Below are 20,675 nucleotides of genomic sequence, written 5' to 3'. Positions count from 1 at the left end.
TCATTACTATCCATAAATGACTCCAACCTGGTGTATTTTTAATGATCAGTGTATTTAAAAAGGCTCTAATGAGGAACAATTAGGTAATAATACCAGCAGGTGATCAGAGAGTTGTGATTTACACTGTCATCACATTTCTACGTCAGACTGAATTTGGTTTTTGGATAGTGTGACTTGTGTCACATTGTACGTTTGTATGTGTCACATCAATCCAGAGTTGGGCCATTTATGGTTAACACAAAGAAGAGCTGTCTATTTGGTTTCCCACGTGAGGAATCAAGAGGCCCAGAAACATCAACATGACACTGACTGTTCAGCACAGTTCCTCTTTTTACCTTCGTGGTCAAACAACACTTCCCTGTCCCGTTTGTCTTCTTTCTGTCTCACAATTCAGAATGAAGTCGGTCGTAAAAGAAGCTGTTCCTCCTCTCAGGTAAGAACCGTCATCAGATAATGCATGGACCTCTGCAAACATTACTTCATATTCATATCAAGTCAAGATTTATCTTTCTTTGTAGAGTTATATGTTCTGTAATTCTTTCTAAAATAGCATTTGGTCAGTCTTGCCTATTTATGTATGTATTTATTTTATTTATAATGAAATGCTAAAGCATCACCTTCTCTTTTATTTGTTTATCTTCTTAGTGTACTTGACAATTATAAAGGAAAAATCTAAAGAAATTCCAATTAAATTTTGCAGATGCAGCTTCTTTGAATCCCAGCAGTAGTGTGGGACTTCCCTTTTTTAATAATCTAAGCTGACAAAATGTTTGTGGGACTAAAAAGTGTTTGTTTGTGAAACTCTTGGAGAGTTGAAACAGTTCGAAAGTTAGGGTGTGACACGATCACACTAAGTTGGCCTATTTGTGGTAAAATGTAAAGAAAGAAATGATCTAAAAAACCTAAATGAGATTCTGTTAAAATTAAAAGTAAAACCAAAATGCAATCAGCTTCACCGTCAGCCAGCTATAACTCAACGCTCCATAGTTAAAGAAACAAACGTCTTAAAAACTGAGTTTTTGTCTTGTAGGTGAACTGAATTATCTTTTTTAAAATGGGTGGTAATAACGGATTAGCGCACATTTCTCTGTGACCACATATTGTGACATGTATTTGTTGTTCCCCTCAGGAACAGAGCAGGAGCTCTCAGGCAGGCCCTAAAGTCTCTCCTGTTTTACCTCTGGGATGTTTACTCCAAGCCTGCTCCTTCGAGCAGAGAAATCTTCACTCTGCTATCTCTCTGCTTCACGTTTGCTGTCATCACTGGCAGCCTGCTGCACCGGTGGCTGTCAGAGACTCTGAAATACGAGCGCGCAGCATCTGTTCAGACCACCTGCTTCTACAGCGTGTCCATGCTCCTGGTCTCCTTCCTGTGCCACCCCCTGCGCTGTGTGCTGACGATGATCCTGCCCACTGTGTGCACCAAACAGGGACGCAAACTCCTCATTTCAGCCTCCATCATGGTTCTAGTGCTGAACGTCATCCCTAACATCACCGTCAACGTTGGGGCGGTTGCACGCATCGTGAAGTGCACTGCTGAAGGTTTCACCAGGACTTTGCTGAACTCATCTGAACCCTTCAACAGAGCTAAGAAGGACCTTGTTAATGAAGCCATTGAAGTGTGGAGGAAGGACCTGAGCATTGTCAACCATTTAAGGCATTTAGATGATTACACACACGTTGATGTGTCAGAAGTCAAAAGCACGTTTGCCAGTATGATCGATCAAATAGAGGCCCGCTTCTCACACGCCAAGAACCTGTTGAAAGAATACAAACTGCTGTCCAACCGGATTCTTGCAGCCATTTTTGTTGCATTGTTAATTATTGAATCTGCACGCTACTTAAAATCCTACCTGACATCACTTCAGTTTGATAACGGCTTCATCTCTAAAGCTCTCAGACAAAAAACCTCTCAAGATGGTAGAAGAATCAACGTCCCAGTCTGCAAAATAACAAGTCAGGAATGTACCTCTTGTTTCATATCGTTGGTTGTAGTAACATTATACTTTCTTGCGATAACTTTAATTGTAGTTTTGGATCATGTTGTCTATCGTATAGTTCAGATGATTGAACACTGGGTGATGGATTTTCCCCCAACAACTGCTAGTATAAGTGTTAATTATCAGGTGAGACAGCACGCAGTTTCCACACATTAGCTTTTGCTCTTCGTGTTTTGAAGTTTTCATGTGTTTGTTCTTGTGTTTGTCGCTGAAGGTTAAGGGGTTCCTGCCTATTTTATGCATCATCCCTCAAGAGTGCGTCACACGGGAGGTGGCAAACTTCCACAAGGATTACAGCTGGACCTTCGACCCCGAGCCAGCACTCTGTAACATAACAACGTCAGCCCCGAGCTGGGGCGTCACAGTCCTGCTGGTATGTCTCTGGCTGATGAGCTACTTCCTGGTGTTCCTGGAGGTTTATGCCAGACGGCTTCGCAGAAAAATCTGTGCTGCATTTTTCAGGGAACAGGAGGAAAGGAGAAGGGCCCATCTGACAAGGAAAATACTGGAGATGCAGAAGAAAAAGAACAAACGGGATTATTACTGTTAATATTTCTGGTTTGGAGTGACATTTCACCAGATTTCTAACACATTATTGTGAAATTTTGATTACACTGATATGTACAAGTGAGCTGACAAACTGTAATAATTGTTTATCTGCATCATCAAAACTCAGTGGAAGTACCATTTTATTGGTATAATATTTGTCCTGTTTGTAATTTGTATGTTTTGCATGTTGTGTTTAAAGGGTAAATTTCCTTTAAATGGATATTCTGAGCATTTTGAAGTGATGTTCTGTGGAATAGTTATGAAGAATTAGAATCTTATCTGTTATAGATCGATCTTTAAACAATCTTAGTTTAGAGAAACAGAGTTTATATCCAACAGGGGGGACAAGATAGTGGCTAGTCAAAGAAAACCCACTTCCAAAACAGATTGCTACCAGCAATCTAAAAATATTTTATAGCTGTTCATTCATCCATTTTCTTTACCCACTTTTCCGTGCAGGGTGGTGGAGATCTCCAGTCGTCATTGGGTGACAGGCGGGCCAAATTAGCCATTCAAGCTCTTGCCTAGAAAACAATTATAGTTACCAATTAACCTAAAAAGCATTTTTTTTATTTGTGAAAAGTACTCCAGGCTGTGCCAGAAGTGCTACAGCTAGCTGTTGCCGCTGCTGTTTTTGCTCGTAAATACCCCTGGAATTTTATGCAACCTTGTATTGAAACTTGATGGTTGTGTAGAGGTTTATAAAACAGCATTGGCATGAACAGCTGTGAATTTTTTTAAGATTGGAGTTTTAAGATGGCAGCAATTCACTTTGCTACATTTGGTTAACATTTGGTCAGCTGTTAACTCGTGAATCTGGCTAAACTCTTTTTCACAAACTGAGGTCATTTAAAGAGCTATCTACAACAGGTAACATATTAAATATGAATAACTTTTCCACACTGCCTCACTTCAAAAATGCCAGAACATTCTTTTAAGATCATTTTTGTACAATGCAGTAATGTAGAACGTTCATCTTCTTAAAAAACCTGCTCACTTAGAACTAACAAAACTAATTATATTTCCCAAATCCTTTTTTCATAGGTTACATTTAGTAAATTAGGCTGAGTATGCATGCTTTCTGTAGGTCCTTTGGCAGATACAGTAAACATTGTTCAAAGCATCAAGTGGCGACTGTCACCTCAGGTTTGTCTGATTCACAGCTCCTGTCGTGTTTTTGCTTTTGCTAAATTTAAAGTAATGACAGAACATCCTGTTTATGACAGTCATAACGCATTTTCTTCAGCAAGCACGCGTGTGGTTTTTCAAGATGCACTGCTGTATTTGCCAAGTTTGCACACACCTCGTTGGTTCCAACTAACAGCTGTGGGGGTTTTTTTACTAAAAAGTCCCCGACCACTTTTTTTTTTTTTGAAGGGGGAGGGGGGCTCTTTTTAGGAGTCGCATTTATATGAAATGAAAGAACAATGCACAAGGGATGTTAGATAAATATAGCCATGAAAATGTCTGAGAGAAAATTACCAGACTTTAAATAGTGATAAATACATGACATAAAAATCATATTGATTTATATTTTTTGTAAAGTCACAAATGTAAGACAATAAAAGTTTGGCAGTGTGTGTGTGTGTGTGTGTGTGTGCGTAAGGGGGGGTAGGTGTGTGCATAGTCTTGATCTACATAATGTAAAAAACAATAATGATAACAATATTTAACCCTATCTAATCTAACCCTAACAGCAAAATAATACTTTTTTCCTTTTTGTTTTTTACTCCTCAGCCCCACTAGATGTCAGTAAGGTACTTCAGATCAAAACAACTTAAGGAAATTATTATTAATAACAATTATAATAATAAAAATAACAATTGTTTCTTTCAGTGTCAGAGACAGATCAAAAGGATTAAATAATTCATAAAAAAAGAAGTAAAAACTCTGTCTTTTCCTTCCCGTGACACTCTGAGGTTTATTTTAGGAACATTTAGTTTATTTATAGAATATTTCTTTGTGATCTATTTTTACTCCTGACTTTGTTTCCACTTTATGATTCTTTAAAAACTCAGCTCTAGTAAAAATAGGTCTCTGCTTCAGTTCGGCAGTGATTACTTCACTGTAAATAAGATGAGTGACAATTCTAACAAACCAAAGGTTTTGTTGAGTGTGGTGGGGAGGGGGGGGATTTACTGTTAAAGTTTAGGCAAACAGAACTTTATATTCTTTCATTTTTATGGCAAAACCATCTCCTGCCTTGAAATAAAAATAATCCATATTTTTAAAATTTTCTTACCTTTTTCACAACATTCTGTCTGGCCTATTTGACTCAGGCGAGGAAAGTAGCATTTCTTAAGTATTGCCCATCACCTTTCGTGCCAAGATGTTGGATGATCTGTTAGCTTTCAGAGTATGTGTTGGGGGTGATTCTCAGCTACTACCACACCAGATTGTAGCTCAATATCAATAAATATTGACTGAGTTATAACCTCTTTTGTGTTTGCTAAGGTGAAATGGTGGCTATCTTGAATTGGATTGACTCCAAACATTAATCAGTTGTAGATGTTCAACTAGTGATTAGTTTCTGAGAGTTTCAGGAAAATCTGTCCATATCCTAAGATATTTTACAGATAGACTCGTCAACATGCACACATGAGCTCTTACATGACCACTCGCCTCCCATGGCAGCAAGTGATAGTAAAATATGAAGAAACTAATAACACATGAGTGTTCACGGCTAAATTTTAACCAGAATGTGGAACAGATATCTTTACATGCAGTGATGTGTTGAAATGATTTCCTGAACAGTTTTTTTCTTCTTCACCATATCTGTTTATGTATGTATTAGCAGCAGCCTGCAGAATGAAAGCTCTTAATTTAAAAATGGAAGAAGTTACATTATTATTCAAAAAGACAAGGTCAAAGAGCCTTTTAATAGCTTTTTAGATAGGAGTTGGTTTAAATGTTATTTTTGGTTTTAGAAACCTTCGGTTTCAGAGTAAAACACACTCAGACTGACAGAAGAAGGGAAGATTTCCCAAAACAAATCTCCATCACATTTCAACCTTCACATTCCCCGGGACTATCAACAACCTCCCAGTCAGACCACAGGTTTGAGATGGAAGGACTGGGTGTCTGAGAGTGCAGTCAGTCAGTGCGACAAACAACACCCCTCTCCTCAATTCTACCCACATCTTGGACTTCTAGTCCTGTTAGGACTCTGCAGCAGGAAGTGTCTCAGTGGTAGACAGGATTCTGCGTGCAGAGAACACCTGGACCACTTTGTGGAATGAGAGGGGGGATGACAGCCACATCTGGAAGGTGAAGAGATGATTGTGGCTTTTTGGAGCTGAAGAAACATCTAAACACTGTTTCATCTTTAACCCTCCCGTGGCCTTTGGGTCACATTGACCCGAAGTTACAAGGGCTTATCTTCCTCTCTTCAGTTGCGAGGGCTACAGGAAGGTTAAAAGTTTTATGCCTGAAGTAGGAGATGTTCCTGGGACCACTGAGGATGTTTACAAGAAGACGACAGAGTATGTAAACTCTACAACATTTCCAGCAAGAAGTGAAAAAATCTGTAGAACTGATGTGTTCATAGCAATCACTGAGGTAACAAAGTTATCTAAACCCTTCTACAGCTTGTCTTACAGAAGAGTTAATTCTATAAAATTGGCTCTTCACAACAAAAGAAATGTCCACTAATTTACTGTACGTCTCCTGGGGACAAAACAAAGACAGGTTTCATAAATTAGTGGTAATAAGAGCCCATTTAATAAAGAACAAACTGGAGGCTACTTCCTCCGTCCTCTCAACGGTAACAAGGTTTCTTGGATGGTGAGCAGCCATTGATTTTTAGGACGAAGGCTATGAAAGTGTGGATATAATGGTGAGTGTTGGGGGAGGGAGGGAGGGGTGGATGAGGAGAGAGAGAGAGAGAAAGGCAGATGTGGATGAAAAGAGCGACAGTGGAGGAGAGCAGAACAGTCGGCGGTGATTCGTGGTTGACTGCACCTGAGCGCCGCTTGTGTCGGATCCAAGGGGGGAGCCTTGCAGCTGATGGTGAGCTGACCGTTCAGAATGACCCCCTCATGTATTTTTTCTTAACCGATGAATGTGTTTGGTGTCTTTTGATCCCTTTATAATTTGGCTTTTCAGAGAGAGGTTTGTTTTAAGGGAGCAAATATTTGCAGATGATCCTTTTAGTGTCCATTTAATACGAGGATGATAAGAGTAGCTGTCCAGCTGTTGTCAGGAAGCACTTCTTGTTTTTTTCAGAGCTTAAAGTCTCCATCACTGTCTCGCTCAAAGAATCAAATGTTACTTTAAAAAATAGCAGAAAAGTTCAATCCAGATATCTTTCCTGTTGCCACACATTAACTTTAGATTTTTTTAAAATTTGGTTTTATTGTTTTTTTATCAATTAAAATGTTTAATCTGTTTTTCTATGTGAGTTTGTGATGAAAATTATAGAATCGATAATCTGGTTTAAAGTGAGATTCTACAAATCATGTTTGCATTCAAGTACAGTATATTCATATAAAAACACGAGCACAGAAAAAAAATCAGGGCATTAGAAATCATTTTTAAACTATGGACAGTAATAGAAAAGAAACAAGGGTTGAATGTCCTGACATTATAGTAGTGGATGTAATTTGCCTTAAAAATATTTTAATGTGTGCATTTGTTTGAATCAAAGTGTGCTTAGACAACAGTTTCTGTCACATTTCTTCGTCCACTTGATAGATTTCAGTGCTTCTGAGCCACAGTGTTTCAATTAACAAGACAGACATACCCTCTTTATTTATTTTCTCTTTTTTTTTTTTACATGGAGTGATTATCAAAATGGCTTTTCACAAAAACTATTCCAGTTTGACATCTGGGCTAATGGGAGGTTTCTTGAGGTGCTTCAACAGAGAGTCCAACAGCAGAACGACCGACTGAGAAACACATTATATATATCAGCTCCATCTGATCCTCCCATAATCTTAGTTTGGATGTGGATTTGAATTGGCAACAACGTCACGGTGCATTTCATCCTGGAAAGTGGTCGTCAATATTATGACACATCCATGCACACAAGCGACGCAATCAGAGACAAAGTGCAAACAGCAAATTATACCATATGGGGAGGGGGGGATAGTAAGAGAAAAAGATAAAACAGTTGAACAGAAAAAACACAAAAGGACTGAATGAAGATCAGATTAAAGGTTCTGTGAAGAGAAAAGCTGAAAAAGGAAGCAGAATATTGTTCTGTAAAAACACTAAAAGAGGAAGAATGGTCTGATTAACCTAACCTTTCTGTATGTGGTTTTATGAGTTATATTTTGTTAGGGAAGTGAGCACTTAAACGTCCAAGCAATGCCTTAAAGCCACCTTAAATTTTCCAACCACCTGGTGCTAAACCTTCAGATTTTACAGCACAGCAAAAATGCTTTCTCACAAACAAACCTTGGGTATTTTGTGTAGGCTAACCATAACACCCATTTGTAAACAAATCGCCAAATGTGTTTTTCACAGCCAATTCTTTTTTTACATGGCTTATTTGTTGGTAATTTTTTCCTCTCTAAGAGGAGGTTTTGCCATGTCAGTTGTGTAGCAACAACACCAAACCATGTGTGGTTAGTTTGCAAATACACAATAAAGAGTTCATAAATAACTTGCAGATTTTAAAACTCTAATGAATAAACCAGCATGTGTCATCATTGAGCTCTTATTATATTACAGATCGTTTCCATGAAATGCAGCACCTGCGTGTTAACCAAGCGACCTGCTTGTGCTATGTTTCCAAACTGAAAAGAAAAAGGAAAAATAAAGTTATCTTTTGAGATCTGATTTTAAATCAGGCATGAGAATGATTACAGCAGCTAATTATCCAGAAAGAATATCTTAAAAACTTCAGTGTGATATAGTCCTGCAGTGCTTTGTGTATTTAATGTCACGTTGTTCTGTAGGAGGGGAAAGAAAGGAAGACTCTTTGTTCTGCATTTTACAAAACATATATATCGTATATTTTGGGATTCTGTTTTGGTATAAATATGATTATTCCAATGCCAGATTTTTATTGCTGTCCTGTGCATAAATTGTTTAAACTTCTTGTAGTTCAGCTTTTTATCTCGGTTAACAGTTTAATGTTTTCTCTCTATTTTCTGAGTTCAGGAGTCTCATTTCTAAAGGCTGACTGAACTGATCCTGCTGGGCTCGAAGAAGATGGAGAACAACACGACATTGTTTCAGGAGGTCTCCCGGGTTGTGAATCAGACAGAGATGCCTCTGAAATCTCTCGAAGAACAAGTCATCACAATATTTCTGACGATGCTCATATGTGGCGTTGGGATTGCTGGGAACATCATGGTCGTGCTAGTGGTGTTGCGCACTCAGCACATGGTGACGCCGACGAACTGTTACCTGGTCAGTTTGGCTGTGGCTGACCTCATCGTTCTGTTGGCTGCAGGCCTGCCTAATATCTCTAATGTTGTCGCCTTCTGGATATATGGCTACACAGGATGCCTGTGCATAACGTATCTTCAGTACCTCGGCATCAACGTGTCCTCGTGCTCCATCACAGCATTCACCATTGAACGTTACATTGCTATTTGCCACTCCATAAAGGCACAGTTCATATGCACGGTTTCCCGGGCCAAAAGGATCATAGCTGGAGTCTGGATCTTCACCTCACTCTACTGTACTATGTGGTTCTTCTTGGTAGACACTGATGAAAAAGTCTATACCAACGGGGTGGAGGTCACCTGTGGCTACCGTGTCTCCAGGAGTCTTTATTTGCCCATTTACTTCCTGGACTTAACCCTGTTTTACGTGGTCCCTCTGTTTGTAGCCACTGTGCTGTACGGACTCATTGCAAAGATCTTATTCATGAGTCCTCTGCCGTCGCATCTGAACGACCGAGCTGCAGGAGGATCGGTTCACCAGGGTCACTCCAACAGCACCAACAAGGCCAGTAAGGGAGCAGTTACTGCAAGAAAACAGGTACTGGAAATGGACTGACACAATTCAGGACAAAATCATGAAAAGAAATTATACTATAGTCAAAGTCTTGACACAAATATTATAGTGTCAAATATATTTATTCCACATTTTCTAATGCAATAATTGTACACTAAACCATGTCTGAAGAGATTTTGAAGGGTACCGATGCAGCTACAGCCCCAAGTTCCAACAAACATCAACTTTCCTCTATAAAGCCCAATGAGAATCTGTAATAATTGGTAACATGGTAACTAATGGATGGTTTTTAATATGAATAATAAGGCTCACCACCAATGGCAGCATTTAGCAAGAAGGCAGCATGAAAGCTTCGAAAAAAAAAAAGTTATTGGTCGTTTGCGCTCTGAATTTTTTTATTTTTTTGTGTGTCTCCTGATTTTGAGACGTGGCTGCTCCTCTGAGTCGGTCACCACCCCTGTTGCCGTTGGGGGCTGGTTTCACCACTGTCATAAGTCACAGGTTTTTACAAACCGGACTGACAGCCAATTAACTTACCTCCCAGCACCAGTGAACATCAGACGAGCTTTAAAAGATGACCGCCCAAGGAGAAGAGGGAGGGGTCACCTCCTACAGGAATGTGTGGTCAGAGAGGCAGAGCCTTAGCTGTCATTATGAAAAATAAAAAATAAAATCTAATAAATAAAAATAAAGTGAATATCAACTAAAACGTTTTATATTTAGTTTGCGCTACAGCCTAAATGTAATTTAATTCCACTGATTTTAATCTCTTTTAGGACCAAAATTGCTGCCTATGTCCTTTGAAAACAGAGGGCAATATTACTGACTAATATTTGTACCAGATAAATGAGCGCACAATGACATGAGTGGGGTTATATTACTCTGATCTTATGCTCGCTCACCTTACTCAACCTCAACCTGCGTGCTTGACTTGACACAATGTATGGCAGGCCATCTTAATATATAATCAAGCCACATTCCTCTCTCTAATTACTATTTTAGATATCAGTAATAGCTTTAGTTGCAGTTAAAGCTGCATTTCATTTAGAGATGGGTAGTTCTGATGGGATATGGGGGGGGGGGTCCATTGACACTACACCGCATGTTTTAAAACTGAAATTTTCTGCTGGTTCTGGACCTCTGGTGAGGAGAAATGGAGGCCTTTCAAAATGCTTTTCGACAGGCAGATTTTTAAATACAAAGCTCTTCAGATGTGATGTAGCGGTCTGTTTTGCCGACACCCATTATGACTTTAAAACCCAAAACAACAATGAAGCAGCTTTTTCTGTTTGTCTTTTATCTTGATTCTCATTAAACTTTGATTGTGTGATGAAATGGTTTATAACTGACAGGAAATTGTAAAAGTGGTGTCAAAGAAAAAACAAACAAACTGGGAATGGTTCTTCTCTGTGTTTTGTTATGTTATGTATTCCCACCATCTAGTGGAGCAGCATGAATATTTCAGAAATTTTGTTTTAAAAAAAAAAAAGGTAATGGAGAAGCAATATCTATTTCAAAGACATCCAGAGTATTGTACACAAGGCCTTTATAGGACTGGAAGACAAAAACACAAATTAGAAATTAGGCCTGAAACAAATAATAAAAACTAAATATAAGTTGAATTGATAAAATCCCTGAAACTTACAGTAAGTGACACAAGCATCTGTGGCATGTTTCTGCTGTTTTGTGTATGACAAGTTACAGACCAACTTATGAGCTCTGTTATAATAAAATAACAAAGGGTTTGGACGTGCGGTCTCTGCAGTCTGCGGGGATTTGAAAGAAAACCACAAGTCTTAGAGCAGTGATAGACACACTGGGTGATAGAAGACAGTGATGTCTGTGTTTTGATGTATAAAATGTATATAGGAAAATTAATAAAATTTAAAAAATTTGTGAGCGTATAAATAATTTGATAACAAAATTTAGGAAAGTTTAGACAATCCAAAAGTTAAAGTTAGACATCATCTAAGTTGAACATTCTGCGATAAACTCTTTAAAAATCATGAAACATAAAATTATGATTGTGCAAAAACCTATAAAAGATATTAAAATGTCAGTTCTGTCATGTAAAGTCCAACTGTCTGTGATCCGTTTAACCATTAAATTATGTTTTTATTGTGCAGTAGGTCTGAACTAGAGAGCTCCAAAGTGGGCTGGGTTTTCTCACTTGATGTTATTTGCATTTTAAAACATTGTTAAAGTTGCAATAATCTAAAGCTGATGTTATTAGCTGGGCTCATTAGCTAACAAAGTCAGTAACATGTTAAATAAAAGACATTCAGCTTGATGTCAGATTTTGTGAATTAAAACCATAAAGTAAGATAATGAATACTAGTAAGACATCTTTATTAATTTCTGATCGATTTAATCTTAAAATGAGAAATTTTTACACTGTTTTGACTCATTTTGAATGTGCTTTTTATAAAATAAACCATACTGGACCACATACTTACCAGTTCCTATAAGCAAAATAAATATTCAATTTTTAAAATAGATTTTTGCTCTTTGAACCCTTAAACCTTTGTGTTTTTTACAAATATGTGATGCAGTGCCATCTCATTGATTCCTTCAGTCAGTTGTGTTTCCCTTCAGCAACTTTTTTATTTGCTTTGCTTAAGAACATAGTACGTAGTGCATTGTTCTTAAAGCTAATTAGCAAATGTTAAGCACTTACAATGAGTTCTCCTTATTTAAAGGATTATGCATTTGTCTCTTATAGCAGACTGTTAAAACACCTTCACTGATGAGACAGATCGTTTCTTCTCCTCTCTAATACTGTCATTGTCAACATGTTGGCATACTGAGATAAGCACTTAGTGCTGACATCCCTTGGTAGAGACTTAGGTCTTGTCTGGAGAGACAGAACAGCTTGGCCCTCATTATTAACCCTTTTATAATTGTGCTTTTGGCCAAACATGAGTCTACCTTTCCATGCTCATTGGTCTCTATCTCTGCTCTAACAGATAACAAAGATGCTGGCCGTGGTGGTCATCCTCTTCGCCTTGCTGTGGATGCCTTACCGAACGCTGGTGGTCGTCAACTCCTTCATAGACCCGCCCTACCTCAACGACTGGTTCGTCCTCTTCTGTCGCATGTGCATCTACACCAACAGCGCCATCAACCCCATCGTCTACAACCTCATGTCTCAGAAGTTTCGTGTTGCGTTCAAAAAGCTCTGCAAGTGCAGCTGGCAGCAAAGGGAGGCCGAGTACAACATGCCCATCTATTACAGCGTAATGAAGAATTCATCCCACGGAAGCAACGAACCGGTCACAGAGCAGGAGGAGCTCAGCGGCCAAACCACAAACAGGTTCAACATACAGGACGATGATAGTGCCACGTTCCGTATTTAGTGAACCTTAGATTTCAGAAAAAAAGCATGAGGAATTATGTAAAAAATAAAAAAGCATGTCATGTTTAGTTTTCCTGTTATTTCCATTTGTGAATAAGTGAAACTGAATATTGTGAATATTCATCTATAAGAAATGATGTGGTGTTTTGTGTGGACTTGTGTGGTTTTGAGGCTGTGTGATAAAACAGACACCAATCCTTGGTGTTCTTGTTCGCAGAGGCTCTGTGATGTGTATCAGTGTGACACACAAACCTGTTATTTTAAATGCGTTGGACATTGTATACTAACCATTTTTGTTTACACTGAAAAATAAATACGTACTTGAAAATAATAAACATTTAATGTGACGCATGTTCTGCAGATGCCTGTTTTGCATATTTTGTATTATGCCTCCAGACATTGTCCATGCTTTATGTTAACTAGATTTGTCGAGAGCCAGTTCTGTGTAACAAGTCCTTTTGTTATGAGTGTCTCTGCATCTCCTGAGAGCTCTCGAGCTTTCCATGTGATCAGGCTGGAGTGTTCTGTAAGCTCGGATGTACCACACGTTTCTACAGCACTAATGACACACACCCACAGTCCATTTTCCCTCTGTTTTCAGTAGGCAATACATTTATGTAATTTAAATGAGACAATACAAAGAAAAGGAGAAGGCTTATAAATATCTCCGCAGTCATTCAGTGTATCATATCATTTGCATCTTCGAGGCTTTTTTATATTTAATCAATAGAATTACAAAGAAAAGTCTACAGTTGGAATCTAAAAGTGCTGTACATCCAGTGATTACTTTCTGAGAGTCTTATAAAAGTCGTTCACAAGATATTTTGCGAACAGACAGACAAACATCACTTAGAGAGAGAGACAGAGACGCAGGCAGTTACATGATTGCCCACCTTTCACAGCAGTGGGTGATAATGAAACTTTGGGTCTGAATAAATTTCATGGTACAATAAATCAAAACTGAAAAATTAAATATTTCTGAATTTGTGTTTGTCCTTTTTGCCTCCTTTACTTATTTAGAAAAAAGTGTTTTGACTTCCATTTAAACTGAAAATGAACCAGGTTCAATCTGTCCAACACGTTCGATTCCGCTTCCAGGCAAAGACTTTTAAACCACCCTGAGATTTTCCTCAACAGTGTGTATTATGTCAAATGTGTCTTTATTAATAACTAGACAGATGCCAAACTTTATACAGAGCAGCTTTTATCTGCAGTAATAATGATTTCCTTCTCTCCACCTATAGACGCTGCCAGTATCTTTCCTTTGGCAACTTTGTCTGGAGATATTTTAGTCTGTAGAAGTTGTCATCCCATCATGTGTGGTGCTCAGAATACAACAAGCGTTTTCTCGTCCACCTGGTCAGCATGTTGGCATGAGATTCTGTTACGCCTGAAGCAAAGAGACATGTTGGACAGCTCTTTCCTCCTCGGAGGGTCTCCCAAGCTGCTGATATCTGACTAGAAACAATGAACTGTCAAGCTAATACGACTCAGGGGTGTCAGCACATGCCTGCAGCTCGTGGCTACTGCTCAAAAACACCTTCGCATTGTCACAGTAGTAAAGAAGCTAAAACCTGCTCACATATCACTGTGTTGTTCCAAACACCTCCCAACCTGCGATAACAATTCAAAATAGGATTGTTGTTGTTGTTAGAAAGTCTGGCGTTTGTCCGTTTAAGTCACGCATTAGACATGATATGGCAAAATATGCTGCTGAATAGAACAAGATCCAGATATCAGAAAACACCTGTCAAAAGCACAGCTAAAAACAGCCTTACACACAGTCTCATGATGAACAGATACTAATGTTTCCTTCAAAAGTGAAGCTTTGATCAACATAAAACAACACTAAAGACTGACATAAGGAAATATCTAGACTGCAGTTAGCAATATTGCAGCTTAATTTTTTGGGGTCAGATTTTTAGTAAAATCAGTTTTGCTTCTTTGCCAGGAGTTTAAAATAATAACTAGAAAATTTAGCTTTTCGGGGGGAAATGCAGTGTGAATACAGTGCTGACTTAATAACAATATTCCACAGACTCACAAAATCTGCAGAGCCTTGTGTGGGGTTTTGGGGATTTTGTTTATTGTTTTCTTGTTCGCTTTTTGTGTTCTGTTATCCTCGTCTCAGTTTAGACTTTGTTTTTCCTGTCACCATTCACTCCTCCCCAGTTTCTCTCTCATCTCTCTGCCGCGCAAATCTCCACCTGTCGGCAATTTGTAACACTCACCTGTGCCCACTGATCTCGTCACCTCCTGTGTTTAAAAACCCGGTCATCTCCTCTACTCTCCGCCGATTCGTTGTTTCTTTGCTCCTGGTTTTTGACTCTGTGCTCGTTCCTGTTTTCGTCGCTCCATGCTCCATGTTCTCGGCTGTGTTGTTTATTTAGTCTCTGCTGCCACGTCAGCTTTTTGTTTTGTTTATTTTTACTTTAATAAATTAGTTTATTTAAAATGAGTTTGCACTCTGGGTTCGCCTCCGTCATCTACCCACGGCTTGACACCTTGGTGGCACAGGCCTGTCTTCTGACAGTGCCCAAGAACTCTGTGCTTTGTGTCAGACTGAAGGAATTACCTGTTTTGAATGGTGCTTTCATTCAGACCTCCTTACGGTCTGTTCATTGATCTGACATTGTTTAAGCTGTAGCCAAAGAAAATAACAACTTGTCGAGTTGTTGAACCATGCTCTTAAGCACCTTGATTTCCCCAAGTACAGTAAATCTTAGTTTTCACCTGCAGATATAATGTCGAGCTGAAAGATAATCTTTGCCACACAACCCCTAAAACAAAACAGCCCAAGGAGCCTCAATTATGTTCTGCTTAAGGTCCAGAAGGGTCAGGACGAATGCTGCTTTCAAAATACCAGCATTCCTTCTTTTATAATGTGCGTATGGGTTGCCACTGGGGGCTGGTTCCACCTCTGTCATAAGTCACAAGTTTTCACAAAGCGGACTGAAAGCCAATTAACTCACCTCCCAGCTCCAGTGAACATCAGACCAGCTTTAATGCTTTACTCACGTGTCGAACAGCTCTCTGAGGAGGCTTTTAAAAACCGTGTAGTCCTTATAACGTCACCTAACACTACACAGAATAAAACAGGTTTTATTTTTTACCCATCCAAAGAGTTTTTCACCTATTCTGAAACAAATCAAGGAAGATAAATGCTAAATACAAAACTTATGAAATATAAACTGATGAGAGTGCCAGCAACAAACTCACCAAGGTTATATGATGAGTAATACAGCTCAGCTTGAAAAACCTGCTTTGTGTAAGAACTTATTTATGTCACGTCTTAAAACTAAAAGGTGAGTTATTTTCCTGGAAACCTGCTCTGTTGTAGATGGTGAAATAAGGAGAAATATTGTGTAACTAAAAGTGGTGTCAGCGCCACAAGGGAAGGATGACAACATTGCTGAAATGCCCAGAAATAAAGAGCATTAAGGAGAAGAAGAAGTTAAAACTAAATAAAATCCTGAAGGAAAATAGTGCTCACTAGATTTCCTGATACTGATACTGTACGGAAACAGAGATTCAAACAAGTCCTTTTAAAGCTTTTTACTGTCTTTGTGCCTTCTCTTTTTTCTCTGACACACATGTGATATCAGCTGAGCTTAAAAACACAAAAGAGTCATTTTCAGCAAATTAATCTTGATTAATGATCGGTGATTTATTTATTTTTTTATCATTGAAGGAAGCTGACAGTGCAGTGCTTTGAAACAGCTGAATGCTTTGGTAATGTGTGCACAGCTGAGACATAAAACATGTCTGTGATGTGACAGTCAGAGGGCTTTGCTTTAAGAAATGTAGCATGTCAGCATTACTGGAAGAATAAATAATTAAGACTGCAAACCTGACAACACGTTACGCACCAAAGAGCCCACAGCCACTGAGGTTATTGTTTATATTTTACATATGTTACATGTTATATGTTCTTACATTAAAACTATCATTTAAAAATGTCTCATTTTATTTACACTTGATATGACAAAAAAATAATGTCTGTCCTCTGCGAGTAAAAAAGCATGTTTTTTAGGAATGTCCAAGGTTACAGCAAATTTTTATCAATATGACTCCTAATGTCTACTGACAACATGAATACACAGCAGAAGGTATTTGAAAGTCCAATAATTGGTTTACTTTGATAAATGAGCCCAAAATTTTGGATCTGACTTGGAGGAGAATCAGAGTTTGGCACAACGCTGGCTTGTTAATGAGCAGATTTTCACACAGTCTTAGGTGTAATTTCACTGTTTTGCTTGGCGCTGTAGTCAAATCGTAATTTTATTTAATTATTTAAGCACCGTGTTGGCATCTAAAAGGGTTCATAAAGCCTGAATAATTCACAAAAACAGTGACTGTACATGAAAGAAGCAGACATTGTCACTTAATGTGAAAAATAAAAGCAGAGCAAAAGGTTTTCCAAAAGAAAAAATATATATATAATGGCTGTGAAGAAGGAACTGCTTCTTGTTTAAAATAGAAACCAGAAAGATTGAACATCTTTTTATACATTATCTCAGTCAACAGTATTTCAGTGTTTATTTTTCCAAATACTAATGTGAAGAACACATAGTGCTTATCCAGTTTAAAGTAAATCAGGCAACAACACAGGATGTGTAAATACATTATGTCTGAAAACTGCCGCAGAGTCTGATCTCTTTGCTGCAGCTTTAAGACAAGACTGTCTGAATGTTGGACTTTATAACAGCCGTCCACAAACTGAACATTTCTGAAGAGATTTTGAAAATCATGTTTATGCATAAATTTTCTTCTACAAAACCTAATAGTAATTTAGGTACGTACACATATGTTATGTACATACAGGGACCGGGCTGTATTATGAAGTGACTTGTTACCCTTTACTTACAGGGTACATACCCAGTACTTACTCTGGTACATGCGTGGTACACATGAGGTACTTAGAGGGTATGTACCCAGTACTTACTCTGGTACATACGTGGTACACACCAGGTACTTACAGGGTACATACCCAGTACTTACTCTGGTACATGCGTGGTACACACCAGGTACTTACAGGGTACATACCCAGTACTTACTCTGGTACGTACGTGGTACACACCAGGTACTTACAGGGTACGTATCGGGTTGTATTATGAATTGTGACAGAAATGTTAAAGCCAACAACACTGTGTCACTCTACACTGCACCAGATATTTTTTTTCAAGTGGAAGTAAAATTGATGAACAGTAATAAGGCAGACAGAAATGCAGACTAGAAAGAAAGCCTCAGACAAACAGTTTTTGTGTGAAACCCATAAATTGTATTGAAAGAAACTCCTTAACCATAATTGGCAAAAGAGTTTGGTCATTATACACGTCAATTCTTATTTTTCTACAGTGTTTTATGTAGGGGACATAAAAACTGGACCCTTCAGGTCCAGTTTTAATAAGACAGTTCTGAGCTCAAAAAACAGAGTAGATGAGGGTTTGGATGTGCAGTCTGCAGGGATTTACAGAAAACCAAACTGCTACCTAAAATCATGTCACACTGTGCTCAACAGAGTTGTATGTTTGATGAATGTTTTGCATGAATTTTTCCAAACCTTAAAAAATGAGGAGCTGTGAATCGAAAATCATGATAGAAATGAAAAAATAACAGGCAAAATGTAATAAGGTTGCTTTATTACTTATGTATCGGCACACAGTTAAAATCAGACCAAGGAAGACATAAAACTCCCTCAGTGAGTTTTGGGTCTCCTCTCAGTGGAGCGTGTCCAGAAAATCTTCAAATGAATGCGCCCAGAAGGCATCCTAATCAGAAGCTTGAACCACCTATTCTGACTGATTTCGATGAAGAGGAGCAGCAGCTCTTACTCTAGCTCTAAGTCTGAGCACGGACAGAAAGCTTATTTCTGCCGCTTGTATCTGGGATCATAGGCAGAAATACCAAGGGGGTCAAGGGAGTTCGGACCCCCATAATTTTGTAAAAACAGATTGGTCCTCTGTACCACTAACACCTGGTGAAGGGGACACAGAGCTGTGTGGGAGGCTGGCATCTTCATTGCAAGCCCCATTCAGCCGATACACTACAATTTTCTCGCCCAGCCTTTTTGATTTAAGCTGGAGCACTGTGTTGGAAGAATGCAGAAATTGTTCCAAATGAACTTAAAAATTAGAAAGATGGGATGAACAAAGACAGAGTGGGCTGTTTGTGCAGCAGCTGCTAATGCTAACTCAGAGAGAACAACAAAGAGCTCCACTTTCTGTCAGAAGTTGCTCACTGTAAGCATCAGGATTTAATGTATTGCTGTACAGATTAGAGGAGTGCGTTATTATATAATAATAAGTCGTTATATAGTGTTAGACATAGATATTGTGCCAATATCAGCTGGATGGGGCTAGCTCCAAAGATGCCACATGATGTCAATATAAACAACATGGAGACGTCTGAGTAAAATACATTTTTCAAACTAAACAATCTACAGTATTTTTAGGATCACATTTTTATAGCTGAAGCTGACTTGTATTTATGTAGAGCTTTATTTTAATTAATGACAATTATCCAATGACCACAGAAAAGTATGACTACAATGAAAATTTAAACTATCTTAAACATGGTTCTCAACAATCTTTAGAATGAAGAAAACTTCGCCCATATTTGATGTACATTGACATTTACTCACCATTATTCACCCTGCAGAGTGAACACATTATGATTATTAAATATGTTTGACCTTGCAGGTTGAACTCCTTAGTTAATTACCAATCATGAAATAGTAATTGGTAGTAGGATATAGTAGTAATGTGGGTTCTGTCTGCTCACTGATGAACAAGACTCCCAGATACTTGAAGCAGAGCCCCACTTCTGACCCGGAGGGAGTTTTCCACCTTTTTCCCGTTGATAACCTCAGACTTCCAGGAGCCGACTCTCATCACAGCTGCTTTACACTCAGTTGTAAAACCAAACCAGTTTACTTTGAAGGTCATGGCTTGAAGACACCAGCAGAATCACATCACCTGCAAAAAGCAGAAACGAGACCCTGAGGTCCCCAAACCTGACGCCCTCCTCTTTGTGACAACCCCCTAAGATCCTGTTCAACACCACAAATAGGATCAGAGATTAGGAGTAGTTTAGCAGTGGCGGAGACAAGTTAATGTAAGCTAAAGGAGAAAATGTATCTGCATATAAGGAGCCTAGAAGTTCAAAGTAAATATGATTTAAATTTTAGAAATGTTCCAAAAATAATGGCTGTAATTTCTACTTCAGTGCTTTTTATTTATTCTATTAATTGTCATAATTCAACATGTGACGTTTGTGTTTTTATGTTATAGTTTTTTTTGCTATATTGTGTTTTATTTTGTAATAAATATTTAATGATGTGACATTTAAGGTAATGTTCACCTAAAATTATCAAATTAAGTGCAGGTTTTTTACGAATCTCATAAAGATGTTTTATCAGGCTAAGCTTGAATAAATCATGGAATGACTAACAGTGATGAAGATGGGTGTTAGCACTAAGAAGTTTTTATTTTAATTCTTTTTGATGACAGAGACCACAATGGGTTTTTTTTTGGCGGATTGAATAATTTCTGTATCTGTTCAGGGCTCTAATGTTCTCAGGTTTAACACACATAACAAAAAGTTATTTGTGTGGATTCGGTAAGCCCATTAAACTGCAGTGAAGAGTTCTTTGTTGTTTCTTGTTCTTACACTGTAAAGAATTTAGCTGTAAAATAACAGTAAAATACTGGCAGCAGGGACACCAGTATTTTACTGTTATTTTACAATGCACCTACTGTAATTTATTTTGACAGTATAGTACTGTATTCTGAATGACAGTATATTACTGTAGGATAACTGGGTGGTGTGGTAATTTCACAGCACATCTACTGTTACTCATT

The 20,675-nt window shown here is 38.3% G+C and overlaps 2 protein-coding genes across 3 annotated transcripts; both read left to right on the top strand.

Moving 5' to 3' along the window:
- The first annotated feature begins 351 nt into the window (after nucleotides 1-351).
- On the top strand, nucleotides 352-4,347 carry LOC108249561 (osteoclast stimulatory transmembrane protein). 2 transcript variants are annotated; one of them, XM_025002208.2, is made up of 4 exons: nucleotides 352-433; nucleotides 1,130-2,126; nucleotides 2,215-2,373; nucleotides 2,463-4,347. In XM_025002208.2, exons 1-4 carry the CDS (start codon nucleotides 396-398, stop codon nucleotides 2,586-2,588), a joined length of 1,320 nt encoding a protein of 439 aa, XP_024857976.1. In that variant the 5' UTR covers nucleotides 352-395; the 3' UTR covers nucleotides 2,589-4,347. The 2 variants fall into 2 exon arrangements, with proteins under 2 accessions (XP_024857976.1, XP_024857975.1); XM_025002207.2 differs by having other exon boundaries at nucleotides 2,215-4,347.
- Nucleotides 4,348-6,487: 2,140 nt separating this feature from the next.
- On the top strand, nucleotides 6,488-13,746 carry LOC108249562 (thyrotropin-releasing hormone receptor-like). Its single transcript, XM_017439027.3, has 3 exons — nucleotides 6,488-6,557; nucleotides 8,655-9,482; nucleotides 12,425-13,746. Exons 2-3 carry the CDS (start codon nucleotides 8,706-8,708, stop codon nucleotides 12,812-12,814), a joined length of 1,167 nt encoding a protein of 388 aa, XP_017294516.1. The 5' UTR covers nucleotides 6,488-6,557; nucleotides 8,655-8,705; the 3' UTR covers nucleotides 12,815-13,746.
- Nucleotides 13,747-20,675: the final 6,929 nt, after the last annotated feature.

This window comes from Kryptolebias marmoratus, linkage group LG8 (genome assembly GCF_001649575.2).
Source record: "Kryptolebias marmoratus isolate JLee-2015 linkage group LG8, ASM164957v2, whole genome shotgun sequence".
NCBI lineage: Eukaryota > Metazoa > Chordata > Actinopteri > Cyprinodontiformes > Rivulidae > Kryptolebias > Kryptolebias marmoratus.
Note: the sequence above shows the minus strand (reverse complement) of the source record. Positions and strands in the feature narration are given on the sequence as shown.